Source organism: Oncorhynchus kisutch, linkage group LG16, assembly GCF_002021735.2.
Source record: "Oncorhynchus kisutch isolate 150728-3 linkage group LG16, Okis_V2, whole genome shotgun sequence".
In the NCBI taxonomy this organism is placed as follows: domain Eukaryota; kingdom Metazoa; phylum Chordata; class Actinopteri; order Salmoniformes; family Salmonidae; genus Oncorhynchus; species Oncorhynchus kisutch.
Genome location: NC_034189.2, coordinates 49,329,703 through 49,346,559, shown reverse-complemented (window position 1 = coordinate 49,346,559; position 16,857 = coordinate 49,329,703). Strand labels below are relative to the sequence as shown.

The window sequence follows — 16,857 nt, the reverse complement described above, 5'->3', positions numbered from 1 at the left end:
CAGATTGAAGTATGTAGCGAACATAGAACAGTGGAAGAATTTAGTTTGAGTCGTCAGGAAATGAGTGCTGGGTAATATCACACGTTCACTCTGCATATTTCTCATCCTTCCCCTCAACCACACCACACACACACACACTCAATCCTAGACAAACCCATGGCTATGTACTTATTGTACCTCGTAACTCAGCAAAGAGTTGAACTGGCAAACAGTAGGTCCTGAAAACAGTGTTGGCACACATGATACCCACTCCCACACCCTCCTTGTCTGCCAGCACCTTCACACACGCACACAAAATATCATATGAAAGTTTCTGAGGCTGTGTGTGTTAGTAGTATAGAGATCATGTCTTCTCTCCTCTCAGAGTGTTTGTATGAGATCAGTCAACAGGCTGCACCTCCCTGTAAGGATTACCACCAACTCACAGTCACCCAGACACAGGTACAGTACAGACAACCACAGACACATTACAGACAACCACAGGCACAGTACAGACACCTACAGGTACAGTACAGCCACCCACAGACACAGTACAGGCAACTACAGACACCTACAGGTACAGCACAGACACGGGTACAGCACAGACAACTACAGGTACAGTACAGACAACTACAGGTACAGTACAGATTAGTGGTCGACCGATTATGATTTTTCAACGCCGATACCGATTTAATTGGCAATTTTTCTTTACAAATGTATTTCTAATAATGACAATTACAACAATCCTGAATGAACACATATTTTAACTTATTATAATACATCAATAAAATCAATTTAGCCTCAAGTAAATAATGTTCCTCTATACCATTTGTATTTCATTAACCTTTGACTATTAGATGTTCTTATAGGCACTTTAGTATTGCCAGTGTAACAGTATAGCTTCCGTGCCTCTCCTCGCTCCTCCCTGGGCTCGAACCAGCAACAAGGGGAACAACTACTAGAAGGCTCAGAGCGAGTGACGTTTGAAACGCTATTAGCGTGCGCTAACTAGCTAGCCATTTCACTTCGGTTACACCAGCCTAATCTCGGGAGTTGATAGGCTTGAAGTCATAAACAGCGCAATGCTTGACGCACAACGAAGAGCTGCTGGCAAAACGCACGAAGGTGCTGTTTGAATTCATGTTTACGCCTGCTTCTACCACCGCTCAGTCAGATACTTAGATGCTTGTATGCTGCTCAGTCAGATTATATGCAACGCAGGACACGCTAGATAATATCTAGTAATATCATCAACCATATGTAGTTAACTAGTAGTTACAGGTACAGCACAGACACCTACAAGTACAGTACAGACAACTACAGGAACAGTACAGACACATACAGGAACAGTGCAGACACGTGCGGGAACAGTACAGACACCGGTACAGTACAGACAACTACAGGACAGTACAGAAACCTACAGACACGGGTACAGTACAGACAACAGCGGGAACAGTACAGACACATACAGGTACAGTGCAGACAGACACAGCACAGACAACTACATGTGCAGTACAGACACCTATAGGAACAGTACAGACACCTACAGGTACAGTACAGACAACTACAGGAACACTACAGACACAGGTACAGTGCAGACAACTACATGTGCAATACAGACACATACAGAAACAGTGCAGACACAGACACAGGTACAGTACAGCCACCTACAGGAACACTACAGGCAACTACAGTACAGACAACTGCAGGTACAGTACAGCCACCTACAGGAACACTACAGGCAACTACAGTACCAGCGGGAACAGTACAGACACATGCAGGAACAGTACAGACACCTACAGGAACGGTATAGACACCTACAGGGACAGTACAGTCATCTACAGACACAGGAACAGTGCAGACACCTACAGGGACAGTACCGACACCTACAGGAACGGTATAGACACCTACAGGGACAGTACCAACAACTACAGGGACCTACAGGGACAGTACCGACACCTACAGGAACGGTATAGACACCTACAGGAACGGTATAGACACCTACAGGGACCTACAGGTACAGTACAGACACCTACAGGAACAGTACAGACACCTACAGGTACAGTAAAGACACCTACAGGAACAGTATAGACACCTACAGGTACAGTAAAGACACCTACAGGGACAGTACAGACACCTACAGGTACAGTACAGACACCTACAGGTACAGTACCGACAACCACAGACACCTACAGGTACAGTATAGATACCTACAGGTACAGTACCGACAACTACAGACACCTACAGGTACAGTACAGACACCTACAGGTACAGTACCGACAACTACAGACACCTACAGGTACAGTACAGACACCTACAGGGACGGTACCGACAACTACAGATTCCTACAGGTACAGTACAGACACCTACAGGTACAGTACCGACAACTACAGACACCTACAGGTACAGTACAGACACCTACAGGGACAGTACCAACAACTACAGACACCTACAGGTACAGTACAGACACCTACAGGTACAGTACCGACAACTACAGACACCCACAGGTACAGTACAGACACCTACAGGGACAGTACCGACAACTACAGACACCTACAGGAACAGTACAGACACCTACAGGGACAGTACCGACAACTACAGACACCTACAGGTACAGTACAGACACCTACAGGTACAGTACCGACAACTACAGACACCCACAGGTACAGTACAGACACCTACAGGGACAGTACCGACAACTACAGACACCTACAGGTACAGTACAGACACCTACAGGTACAGTACCGACAACTACAGACACCTACAGGTACAGTACAGACACCCACAGGTACAGTACAGACACCTACAGGGACAGTACCGACAACTACAGACACCCACAGGTACAGTACAGACACCTACAGGGACAGTACCGACAACTACAGACACCTACAGGTACAGTACAGACACCTACAGGTACAGTACCGACAACTACAGACACCTACAGGTACAGTACAGACACCTACAGGGACAGTACCGACAACTACAGACACCTACAGGTACAATACAGACACCTACAGGGACAGTACCGACAACTACAGACACCTACAGGTACAGTACAGACACCTACAGGTACAGTACCGACAACTACAGACACCTACAGGTACAGTACAGACACCTACAGGTACAGTACCGACAACTACAGACACCTACAGGTACAGTACAGACACCTACAGGGACAGTACCGACAACTACAGACACCTACAGGTACAGTACAGACACCTACAGGGACAGTACCAACAACTACAGACACCTACAGGTACAGTACAGACACCTACAGGTACAGTACCGACACCTACAGATACAGTACAGACAACTACAGGACAGTACAGAAACCTACAGACACGGGTACAGTACAGACAACAGCGGGAACAGTACAGACACATACAGGTACAGTGCAGACAGACACAGCACAGACAACTACATGTGCAGTACAGACACCTATAGGAACAGTACAGACACCTACAGGTACAGTACAGACAACTACAGGAACACTACAGACACAGGTACAGTGCAGACAACTACATGTGCAATACAGACACATACAGAAACAGTGCAGACACAGACACAGGTACAGTACAGCCACCTACAGGAACACTACAGGCAACTACAGTACCAGCGGGAACAGTACAGACACATGCAGGAACAGTACAGATACATACAAGAACGGTACAGACACCTACAGGAACAGTACAGTCATCTACAGACACAGGAACAGTGCAGACACCTACAGGGACAGTACCGACACCTACAGGAACGGTATAGACACCTACAGGTACAGTACCGACAACTACAGGGACCTACAGGTACAGTACAGACACCTACAGGGACAGTACCGACACCTACAGGAACGGTATAGACACCTACAGGAACGGTATAGACACCTACAGGTACAGCACCGACAACTACAGGAACGGTATAGACACCTACAGGAACGGTATAGACACCTACAGGTACAGTACCGACAACTACAGGGACCTACAGGTACAGTACTGACACCTACAGGAACGGTATAGACACCTACAGGGACCTACAGGTACAGTAAAGACACCTACAGGTACAGTACAGACACCTACAGGTACAGTACCGACAACTACAGACACCTACAGGTACAGTACAGACACCTACAGGTACAGTATAGACACCTACAGGTACAGTATAGACACCTACAGGAACAGTATAGACACCTACAGGTACAGTAAAGACACCTACAGGGACAGTACAGACACCTACAGGTACAGTACAGACACCTACAGGTACAGTACCGACAACTACAGACACTTACAGGTACAGTACAGACACCTACAGGTACAGTACCGACAACTACAGATACCTACAGGTACAGTACAGACACCTACAGGGACAGTACCGACAACTACAGATTCCTACAGGTACAGTACAGACACCTACAGGTACAGTACCGACAACTACAGACACCTACAGGTACAGTACAGACACCTACAGGGACAGTACCAACAACTACAGACACCTACAGGTACAGTACAGACACCTACAGGTACAGTACCGACAACTACAGACACCCACAGGTACAGTACAGACACCTACAGGGACAGTACCGACAACTACAGACACCTACAGGTACAGTACAGACACCTACAGGTACAGTACCGACAACTACAGGTACAGTACAGACACCTACAGGGACAGTACCGACAACTACAGACACCTACAGGTACAATACAGACACCTACAGGGACAGTACCGACAACTACAGACACCTACAGGTACAGTACAGACACCTACAGGTACAGTACCGACAACTACAGACACCTACAGGTACAGTACAGACACCTACAGGTACAGTACCGACAACTACAGACACCTACAGGTACAGTACAGACACCTACAGGGACAGTACCGACAACTACAGACACCTACAGGTACAGTACAGACACCTACAGGGACAGTACCAACAACTACAGACACCTACAGGTACAGTACAGACACCTACAGGTACAGTACCGACACCTACAGGTACAGTACAGACACCTACAGGAACAGTACAGACACCTACAGGAACAGTACAGACACCTACAGGAACAGTATAGACACCTACAGGTACAGTACAGACACCTACAGGTACAGTACAGACACCTACAGGTACAGTATAGACACCTACAGGTATAGTACAGACACCTACAGGTACAGTACAGACACCTACAGGAACAGTACAGACACCTACAGGAACAGTACACCTACAGGAACAGTATAGACACCTACAGGTACAGTACAGACACCTACAGGAACAGTATAGACACCTACAGGTACAGTACAGACACCTACAGGAACAGTATAGACACCTACAGGTACATTACAGACACCTACAGGTACAGCACAGACACCTACAGGTACAGCACAGACACCTACAGGTACAGTACAGACACCTACAGGTATAGTACAGACACCTACAGGTACAGTACCGACACCTACAGGTACAGTACAGACACCTACAGGTACAGTACAGACACCTACAGGTATAGTACAGACACCTACAGGTACAGCACAGACACCTACAGGTACAGTACAGACACCTACAGGTATAGTACAGACACCTACAGGTACAGTACCGACACCTACAGGTACAGTACAGACACCTACAGGAACAGTATAGACACCTACAGGTACATTACAGACACCTACAGGTACAGCACAGACACCTACAGGTACAGCACAGACACCTACAGGTACAGTACAGACACCTACAGGTATAGTACAGACACCTACAGGTATAGTACAGACACCTACAGGTACAGTACAGACACCTACAGCTACAGTACAGACACCTACAGGTACAGTACCGACACCTACAGGTACAGTACAGACACCTACAGGTATAGTACAGACACCTACAGGTACAGTACAGACACCTACAGGTACAGTACAGACACCTACAGGTACAGTACAGACACCTACAGGTACAGTACAGACACCTGCAGGTATAGTACAGACACCTACAGGTACAGTACAGACACCTACAGCTACAGTACAGACACCTACAGGTACAGTACCGACACCTACAGGTACAGTACAGACACCTACAGGTACAGTACCGACACCTACAGGTACAGTACAGACACCTACAGGTACAGTACCGACACCTACAGGTACAGTACAGACACCTACAGGTACAGTACCGACACCTACAGGTACAGTACAGACACCTACAGGTATAGTACAGACACCTACAGGTACAGTACCGACACCTACAGGTACAGTACCGACAACTACAGACACCCACAGGTACAGTACAGACACCTACAGGGACAGTACCGACAACTACAGACACCTACAGGTACAGTACAGACACCTACAGGTACAGTACCGACAACTACAGGTACAGTACAGACACCTACAGGGACAGTACCGACAACTACAGACACCTACAGGTACAATACAGACACCTACAGGGACAGTACCGACAACTACAGACACCTACAGGTACAGTACAGACACCTACAGGTACAGTACCGACAACTACAGACACCTACAGGTACAGTACAGACACCTACAGGTACAGTACCGACAACTACAGACACCTACAGGTACAGTACAGACACCTACAGGGACAGTACCGACAACTACAGACACCTACAGGTACAGTACAGACACCTACAGGGACAGTACCAACAACTACAGACACCTACAGGTACAGTACAGACACCTACAGGTACAGTACCGACACCTACAGGTACAGTACAGACACCTACAGGAACAGTACAGACACCTACAGGAACAGTACAGACACCTACAGGAACAGTATAGACACCTACAGGTACAGTACAGACACCTACAGGTACAGTACAGACACCTACAGGTACAGTATAGACACCTACAGGTATAGTACAGACACCTACAGGTACAGTACAGACACCTACAGGAACAGTACAGACACCTACAGGAACAGTACACCTACAGGAACAGTATAGACACCTACAGGTACAGTACAGACACCTACAGGAACAGTATAGACACCTACAGGTACAGTACAGACACCTACAGGAACAGTATAGACACCTACAGGTACATTACAGACACCTACAGGTACAGCACAGACACCTACAGGTACAGCACAGACACCTACAGGTACAGTACAGACACCTACAGGTATAGTACAGACACCTACAGGTACAGTACCGACACCTACAGGTACAGTACAGACACCTACAGGTACAGTACAGACACCTACAGGTATAGTACAGACACCTACAGGTACAGCACAGACACCTACAGGTACAGTACAGACACCTACAGGTATAGTACAGACACCTACAGGTACAGTACCGACACCTACAGGTACAGTACAGACACCTACAGGAACAGTATAGACACCTACAGGTACATTACAGACACCTACAGGTACAGCACAGACACCTACAGGTACAGCACAGACACCTACAGGTACAGTACAGACACCTACAGGTATAGTACAGACACCTACAGGTATAGTACAGACACCTACAGGTACAGTACAGACACCTACAGCTACAGTACAGACACCTACAGGTACAGTACCGACACCTACAGGTACAGTACAGACACCTACAGGTATAGTACAGACACCTACAGGTACAGTACAGACACCTACAGGTACAGTACAGACACCTACAGGTACAGTACAGACACCTACAGGTACAGTACAGACACCTACAGGTACAGTACAGACACCTACAGGTACAGTACAGACACCTACAGGTATAGTACAGACACCTACAGGTACAGTACAGACACCTACAGCTACAGTACAGACACCTACAGGTACAGTACCGACACCTACAGGTACAGTACAGACACCTACAGGTACAGTACCGACACCTACAGGTACAGTACAGACACCTACAGGTACAGTACCGACACCTACAGGTACAGTACAGACACCTACAGGTACAGTACCGACACCTACAGGTACAGTACAGACACCTACAGGTATAGTACAGACACCTACAGGTACAGTACCGACACCTACAGGTACAGTACAGACACCTACAGGAACAGTATAGACACCTACAGGTACATTACAGACACCTACAGGTACAGCACAGACACCTACAGGTACAGCACAGACACCTACAGGTACAGTACAGACACCTACAGGTATAGTACAGACACCTACAGTTATAGTACAGACACCTACAGGTACAGTACAGACACCTACAGGTACAGTACAGACACCTACAGGTACAGTACAGACACCTACATGTGCAGTACAGACCCCTACAGGTACAGTACAGACACCTACAGGTATAGTACAGACACCTACAGGAACAGTATAGACACCTACAGTCTATTGCACTGACTTCTGGATGTATTTTAGGTGCAGCATTTCGAAGCTGTTTCATAAACTATGTCAGACGAGGGGAATGCAACCCTGGAAATATCATCAGCTTTAGGGCTCTGCTACAGATGTGGATTAGACACATGGTAGAGTTTTAATGAAATATAAAAATGATAAAGAACAAAACTTCCCATTTAAATGCCACAGTAATGGGGAATAGTCATTTACACAGGTGATTAGAGTGTGTTTTGTAACTAACTGGCTACATTTGTACGCTGTTAGGCTATTTACTTGTCATCATGTAGACCTGGTTTGGTCGTAGGTGGTTTTCAAGGTGTGGAGAGTGTCCTGTCCTCTACGACACGAGAAACCACAACCTGCAGAAAACAAGAAATCACACACAGACTTCCTACAGGATAGCCACGCACAAGGTAGTGTGTGTGTGTGCGTGCGTTAGAGAATAAGTGCTATTTTAGGTCACACAAATGCATACCCTCCATAAATAATTATTTGATATAAAACCGAACGATCAATCTGTCACCCGGTGGGCAAGTCTAGACATGGAAGGAGAGAGCCTACTCCCACAATATCCTTTTAATTGTCCATAGCAAGAATACACATTCAAATGCTTGTATTGTCCAATTCCAAGGATCATATGATTTATTTAGAATATATGCCAATAAACTTACTATTTCAAATACCATTTTATTGAATGAGAATGTGTGTGTGTGGGGGGGGGTCCTTCACAGGTCACATAGGGCGAGTGTTTGGTCCACACACTCTGGACTATGTGGTGAACCTGTGCTGGCATCGCTATGACTACCTGGTCCGGCTCCCTGATTGGCTGCTCCTGAACATCCTGTCCTTCCTGGAGTGGGCGGATATTAAGAATATCTCCCAGACCTGCAAGAGGCTCCAACAGATGGGCTAACCATGATTACATCATTGTAATGATTTATAGTAATACTTTGAGTAGTACTTTTTTCAGACTGAAAAATGCTCAACATTTATGAGCTCTCCCCCTCCCTCTGCTGCTCCTCTCCTCTCTCCCTCTCTCCCCCTCCCATCCATCTCTTTCTCCTTCTCCCTAGCTATGCTGCAGTGAGGGGTTTTGGGCGCAGGGGACAGCTGGGGCCAGGTACGGGAAGAGTGAGGTCACTATGGAGGGTGTGAGCCCTACTCTACAGCGCCGTCTGGTGGTGTTTCACAGAAGACAGGTGCTCTCCGGTCTGGCCCAGCAGCAGCACAGCAAGAGGAAGAACAGTGTCTGGCACCTGTGAAAGAGTTAGCCTGGTCACGCAGCGCTCTCGTTTCGTTTTACTTCAACAGAATGTCAGCTATCGCACGATCAGGCAGATTTCACCAGAATACATGTGAGAGGGACAGAGGAGCAAAGTCTGTCTGTCTGTCTGTCTGTGTGTGTGTCTCTCAAACACTTTCAAGATATTTTATTATCATCTATTACATTTCCATGACCTGGAAAATAGTTATGTTAGGCACATATGGCAGAGTTAGTTTACATATGTAGTGCAGCTGCCTGTCAGTGTTTTGAATGGCCAGCAGGTGGTGATATTAAGCAGAAATCAGAGCGCCTCATAAATTTGATTCACTAATAGGTGTAGCCTGCTGTAGAACATGTGTGCTCAACTAGGGGAAGAGGTATTGCTACTCCAAAACCTTTTAATGGTTATAATGATACATCCCTAATGTTGTTTGTGTTTTTGGTCTCAAATGATAGAAGAAAGAACATACGGCACGATCACCTATACATTGTGTCTGTGATGAATCAAACATATAGACAGTAGTTCATCAATAGAAGGACCATCTTGTATTCTCCAATGTACTGCAGACAGTCTGGAAGTCCTAATCCAATGCATGATTGAATTGAATATACTGGCCGCACATCTGAGTGCTCTAGTCTTCTCTACCCAGAGGTTAAAGACTATAGGACTGTAGAGGCTTTCTGCTTGGGCTTTATCATGTTAGAGACCCCCCTCTGGTGTGTAGACTCAGCTGTAATAAAATTACATTCTCTGAGTGATGCAACACACACACACACACACACACACACACACACACACACACACACACACACACACACACACACACACACACACACACACACACACACACACACACACACACACACACACACACACACACACACCACACCACACCACACCACACCACACCACACCACACCACACCACAGTTCTCTTGGGGCATATTGACGGACCACCATGATTGTATGGAGTAAAGCAATCACCGCAGTAATCCAAGGTAGAGTTTAGTTGTTCTGTTGCCATGGGGATGTGCCCATCTTTGAATTGTTTATGGAATGTAATATGTGTTCTTTTCAAAGACTTGCAAATAAGTAAAAGGTGTTGTCTGAGAGAAGAGAGAGAAATAAAGAGAGAGAGAGAGGTAGAGAGATAATGAGCAAGGAAATGGGGGGGGGGGGGGGGGATTCATATACTAGTGCACTCTGTACGGAGAAGTGTGCCATTTAGGAAGCAGACAGTATCTGAAAGGACCAGTACCAGCCTGGTCTATCATTGAGAGCTATTTAATGGTGGCTGACAGGGCAACCATATGATAGTCCCAGGAGTGGCCTGCCCATTCAGTACTGTGACAAAGATCAGTGAATGAGGAGCTCTCTCTCTCACACACTCCAACTGTTCTCTCGCTCTGGTAGAGGGTTGCCCAATTCCATTCTGAAAACTGAAGTAGATGAGGGTGGAATTGCATTGTGAAAAACAAGACTTCTCTCTCTGGCAAGGAGAGTCGAAGGAAAAATGATTTTGGAATGGAATGCAGAAAGTAGCACGGATTTTACAGCCTGGGTGTAGCCTATGAAATACCAAAAATAAATAATAATAAAATATATATACAGACACACCTACTCATTCAAGGGTTTTTCTTCATTTTTACTATTTTCTACATGGTAGAATAATAATGAGACATCAAAACTATGAAATAACACATATGGAATCATGTAGTAACCAAACAAGTGTTAAACAAATCCAAATATATTTTACATTTGAAATTCCTCAAAGTAGCCACCCTTTGCCTTGATGACAGCTTTGCACACTCTTGGCATTCTCTCAACCAGCTTCATGAGGTAGTCACGTGGAATGTATTTCAATTAACAGGTGTGCCTTGTTAAATGTTCATTTGTGGAATTTCTTTCCTTCTTAATGCATTTAAGCCAATCAGTTGTGTTGTGACAAGGTAGGGGTGGTATACAGAGGATAGCCCTAATTGGTAAAAGACCAAGTCCATATTATGGCAACAACAGCTCAAATAAACAAAGAGAAACAACAGTCCATCATTACTTTAAAACATGAAGGTCAGTCAATCTGGAAAATCTCAAGTACTTTGAAAGTTTCTTCAAGCGCAGTTGCAAAAACCATCGTTGTAATGAAACTGTCTCTCATGAGGACCGCCACAGGAAAAGAAGACCCAGAGTTACCTCTGCTGCATAGGTTAAGTTCATTAGAGTTACCAGCCTCAGAAATGGCAGCCCAAATAAATGCTTCACAGAGTTCAAGCAACAGACACATCTCAACATCAACTGCTCAGAGGAGACCACGTGAATCAGGCCATCATGGTTGAATTGCTGCAAAGAAATCACTACTAAAGGACACCAATAAGAAGAAGAGACTTACTTGGGCCAAGAAATACGAGCACTTGACATTAGACCGGTGGAAATCTGTTCTTTGTTCTGATGAGTCCAAATTTGCAATTTTTGGTTGCAACCACGGTGTCTTTGTGAGACGCAGAGTAGGTGAACGGATGATCTCCGCATGTGTGGTTCCCACCGTGAAGCATGGAGGAGGAGGTGTGATGGTGTGGGGGTGCTTTGCTGGTGACACTGTCTGTGATTTATTTAGAATTCAAGGCACACTTAATCAGCATGGCTGCAGTGATACGCCATCCCATCTGGTTTGCGCTTAGTGGGACATTGACCCAACACACCTCCAGGCTGTGTAAGGGCTATTTGACCAAGAAGGAGAGTGACGGAGTGCTGCATCAGATGACCTGGTCTCCATAATTACCTGACCTCAACCCAATTGAGATGGTTTGGGATGAGTTGGACCGCAGAGGGAAGGAAAAGCAGCCAACAAGTCAACATAAAGAAAAACCCTTGAATGAGTAGGTGTATCCAAACTGTGTATATTGTATATTCAAAAAATATATATTCAAAAAATTATATATATTTATATATATATATACATTGTCTTCTGAAAGTATTCAGACCTCTTGACTTTTTCCACATTTTGTTACGTTACAGCCTTATTCAAAATGGATTCAATCTTTGTTTTTTTATTAATCTACACACAATACCCCAAAATGAAAAAGCAAAATCTGGTTTCTATTCGATTTTGCAAAAAATATATATTTTTTAACTATACAGAAATATCACATTTACATAAGTATTCAGACCCTTTACTCAGTATTTTGTTGAAGCACCTTTGGCAGAAATTACAGCCTCAAGTATTCTTGGGTCTGACGCTACAAGCTTGGCTCACCTGTATTTGGGGAGTTTCTCCCATTCTCCTATGCAGATCCTCTCAAGCTCTGTCAGGTGGGATGGGGAGCGTTGCTGCACAGCTATTTTCAGGTCTCTCCAGACATGGGTTCAAGTCTGGGCTCTGGCTGGGCCACTCAAGGACATTCAGAGACTTGTCTGGAAGACACACCTATGTTGTCTTGGCTGTTTGCTTAGGGTCGCTGTCCTGTTGGAAGGTAAACCCTTGCTCCATTCTGAGGTCCTGAGCACTCTGGAGCAGGTTTTCATCAAGGATCTCGCTGTACATTGCTCCGTTCATCTTTCCCTCGATCGTGACTAGTCTCCCAGTCCCTGTACCTGAAAAATACCATCAGGTTCTTGGTCACCTCCTTGACCAAGGCCCTTCTCCCCCGATTGCTCAGTTTGGCCTTGGTGGTTCCAAACTTCTTCCATTTAAAAATGAGGAGACCACTGTGTTCTTGAAGTCCTTCAATGCTGCAGACATTTTTTGGTACCCTTCCCCAGATCTGTGCCTCTACACAATCCTGTCTCGGAGCTCTCCGGACAATTCCTTCGACCTCATGGCTTGTTTTTTTCTCTGACATGCACTGTCAACTGTGGGACCTTATATAGACAGGTGTGTGCCTTTCCAAATCATGTCCAATCAATTGAATTTACCGCGGTGGACTACAATCAAGTTGTAGAAACATCTCAAGGATGATCAATTTTTGTTATTATTGTGTGTAGATGTTTTATTTTTTATGAATCCATTTTAGAATACGGCTGTAACATAACAAAATGTGGGGAAGGCAAAGGGGGGGAATACTTTCCCAGGGCACTGTATATTATAACCATATATTTAGAAACACATTTTAAGAAAATGGAAAATAATTTTGACTGTGGTGGTTCTATACACACCACAGCCGACCTCCTATGCAATATCTTACCTCTTCTCACCTGCTGCAATGTTCTGAGCTGTTTATGTGTTGAGTAATAGCGCTAAGCGTTGGCCTTGAACACTGAGAAGTGACTAAACAACGTTGTTCAAATAAAGCCTTGCATGAATAGAGTTATCACCCGCTCTATTGCTATTATTGAACCTTTCTTGGGGGTTCAAGGCTGGGCAATATGGCTCTCTTGTCGAAAGTTAGAATCTAAACTAATTATATATGGCAGAACATGCAGGGTAAATAGGAGAATGCGTCACCACTGATATGATGCTGGTCCTGGCGCTGTCCTTTCAGCACCAGATGTCGAGCTTGTCCTATGCGGGTGGAGCAGGTCGGGTCCACGGAGAGCGGTTATAGCCAACAAAATGCTGCTCAATGCTGCAGCGCTGCACTTCAATGTATCTGCTGGAATACACACACACACACACACACACACACACAAACACACACACATTACGATTTCTAGCTAGAGAGCACTTTATCAATACACTACAGGATAATTGTTGCTCTATTATTTTACAACGCACTGGACGTTTCACCCACCTGCGTGAGCCTCAGCCTATGTTCTCCCCCCAATGGAGAACTCCAATCACGGTTTGGAAGTGACTGGAAAAGACGGGAGAGAGCGAGCCGACCGGTGAAGTGACGATATCTCGAGTCACTTTTACCAAAACTGGGGGAGCGTCTCCTTCGTAGGTGATGATGTGGAAACCACGTGTCTACGTAATGGAAAGCGGATATCTTGGCTTGAACCCCTCCTCCCTCTCATCCCCCCCCCCCCCCTCCTCCTCCTCGCGCCCGCCTCTCTCCAGCGCAGGGGTACGGGACCACGCACACACATCCCTACCGGATGCGTTATACTTTTGGGAGAAGGGAGGGCCATAGTCAGCTTATTTTCATCAACAAGGTGAGAAAGAGAGGAAAAGAAGAGGGGGAAAGAGAAAACAGAAACTACCCGGATAGGAGAGCAGTAGCAGTGCACTGGGACTCTATCAGAGAAGCATGGATTATTCATTTTAAAAAGCCTAGGCTTTATTAAATATTAAACCCGTTTTTTTAAAGACGCAGGCACGAAGGGATTGATTCCTGCTGGGATTTACAGTAAAAACTAGTAGCCTTCACCAACGTGACGACGCGACTTGATTTGGATTCGGGGCTCCAGCGTTTGGCTATGCGTTGTAGGTTAGAAAGCTCCGCTGCAGTGTTCGCATAGGGATGGTACCCCTACGGGTTCACTAACGGACCGATCCCATATCCACCCTCACCCCGGGAACGTACGAACTAATATGCAATGGTTTTTTGTCCAGAAATCCCCTGCGTTTCGCCGACTACACGCTAGCTCCGCATGTCTGTCTGCCGCACCGTTCCCCCTGTGCGGCAGATGCGATCTAAAGAGTCTATTTGGGCTTCTGACGCGCCGGCCAGGCGGCAGCAGCAGTACCCGCAACAGCGATACCGTTAAGGAGCAGGAGCAAGTGGAGGAAACTGCAGCATTCGCCTTCATTCTGAGGTATAACGAAGCGTTTCTGCAGCTAAGCGCCAACGCGAAGGACCCGGGGATTCATCTGTTCTGTTCTATGGTCCAGCTGGTTGGGCCGAGTCGCAGAGCTAAGCCCAACGGGACCTGGCTGTTATGCAAGCGGGGGGAGCGAGTCCCCATGAGGGTGTCTAGGCTGCTGGAGCGCTCCTCGACCAAATCGATGAGGTTTCTTTGGAACATTTACAGCAAAGGATCGCATATGCTGCAGTGTCTTTGTGGCAAGAGTCTCAAGAAAACCAAGAACCCAACTGGTGAGTGAGAGACTGAGAGAGTGACCCCCCTGTGTGTGTGTGTGTGTGTGTGTGTGTGTGTGTGTGTATTTCTCCCCTGTTACTGCACTGTTAGGCGCAAGCTTGTGGTTGCTGGTGTGTTGTAGCTGCAATCGCAATTGTGCACCAAGTGAGCGCAGGGGGAGAGGAGGGGGTGAATAACTTATTTGCGCAGACCCCACTGCTGCTGTTGGTGTTGTGTGTGTGTGTGTGTGTGTGTGTGTGTGTGTGTGTGTGTGTGTGTGCGTTGAGCGCGCGCGTGCCAGAAGCGCAGCAGGAAAAAAGCCAACACACAGAAACAAATCCCTCAAACGCAACGACACAGCAACACATAGATTTCAGCTCTAGCGGAACTTTTTTCGGGTGATTGTAGGGCCTGTTATGCCAATTCTATTTAGCTGCAGACTGTATCGAGGCTGCGTCTTTTCGCTGTGCTGTGGCTGCCGCTGTTCTCACTCGGGTTTGTTCGGGTTTGTATCACTGCAGTAATGCTCACTTCTGCAACACTTCCACGGGCTCAGCTCAGTACTGGCCCAGGCAAACACTCTGCGGCCCTAAACCTAAACGCAATGTTTCCCCTTTACGTCGATATAAGAATTCACCAAGGCTGCATACGAATTGGACCTCAAGGCTGTTGATGCAGCTCACCTAGATACGTTGCCATGACTGTAAATACACGCTGAGATATACACAGCATTTTTTTTATTTTGATCTATAAATAACATCATCAGATATTCCAACACAAAGGCCTATAGCATCTCATGCAAAGCAATGCGACATATGCTGCACCAACAATGGAACATTTAGGCCAACTTTGAATTACACAAGGCCTACCACGTCTTTTCTCACTTCCCCAAATAGGTTATTTTTCTAGTAGGCCTACACTGAAAAAAATAAGGTTCTTAAATAGTTCTTCCCCAGCTCTTAAAGGGACAGTTCGAGATTTGGCAGTGAAGCCCTTTATCTACTTCCCCAGAGTCAGATTAACTCGTGGAGGCCATTTTTATGTCTGTGCTGCAGTGTGAAGGAAGTTGCTAACTAGCAATAGCGAAATGTGTTATTCTAGCTGTTCTCATAGACTTCCAGTTATTGCACTAATGCTAGTTAGCATTGGCTCATGAAACTGCCTCTAACTTCCTTCATACTGGATGCATATACATCAAAATTGTATCCATGAGTTCATTTGACTCTGTTGAAAGAGATTAAGGGATTCATTGCCAAAATCACGAACTATGCCTTTAAGGTTCCTTGGAGAACTCTTGACTGATAAATAGCCTTTGAGTTAAGTGGGGTTTCTTGATGTGGCATCTACAGTT

At 45.9% G+C, this 16,857-nt stretch overlaps 2 protein-coding genes across 2 annotated transcripts in view; both read left to right on the top strand.

The window, feature by feature from the left end:
- The first annotated feature begins 313 nt into the window (after nucleotides 1–313).
- On the top strand, nucleotides 314–10,311 carry LOC109879365 (F-box only protein 36-like). The gene is made up of 4 exons (XM_020471537.2): nucleotides 314–441; nucleotides 8,592–8,700; nucleotides 9,019–9,189; nucleotides 9,359–10,311. The coding sequence occupies exons 1-4, from the start codon at nucleotides 346–348 to the stop codon at nucleotides 9,547–9,549; spliced, it is 567 nt and encodes a 188-aa protein (XP_020327126.1). The 5' UTR covers nucleotides 314–345; the 3' UTR covers nucleotides 9,550–10,311.
- Nucleotides 10,312–14,554: 4,243 nt separating this feature from the next.
- The window catches only part of LOC116354022 (fibroblast growth factor 14-like), a 91,285-nt gene continuing 88,982 nt past the window's right edge, over nucleotides 14,555–16,857 (top strand). The window contains exon 1 of the mRNA XM_031792779.1: nucleotides 14,555–15,523. Coding sequence (XP_031648639.1) covers nucleotides 15,019–15,523 — 505 coding nt within the window. The 5' untranslated portion in view covers nucleotides 14,555–15,018. The remainder of the gene's footprint in view (nucleotides 15,524–16,857) is intronic.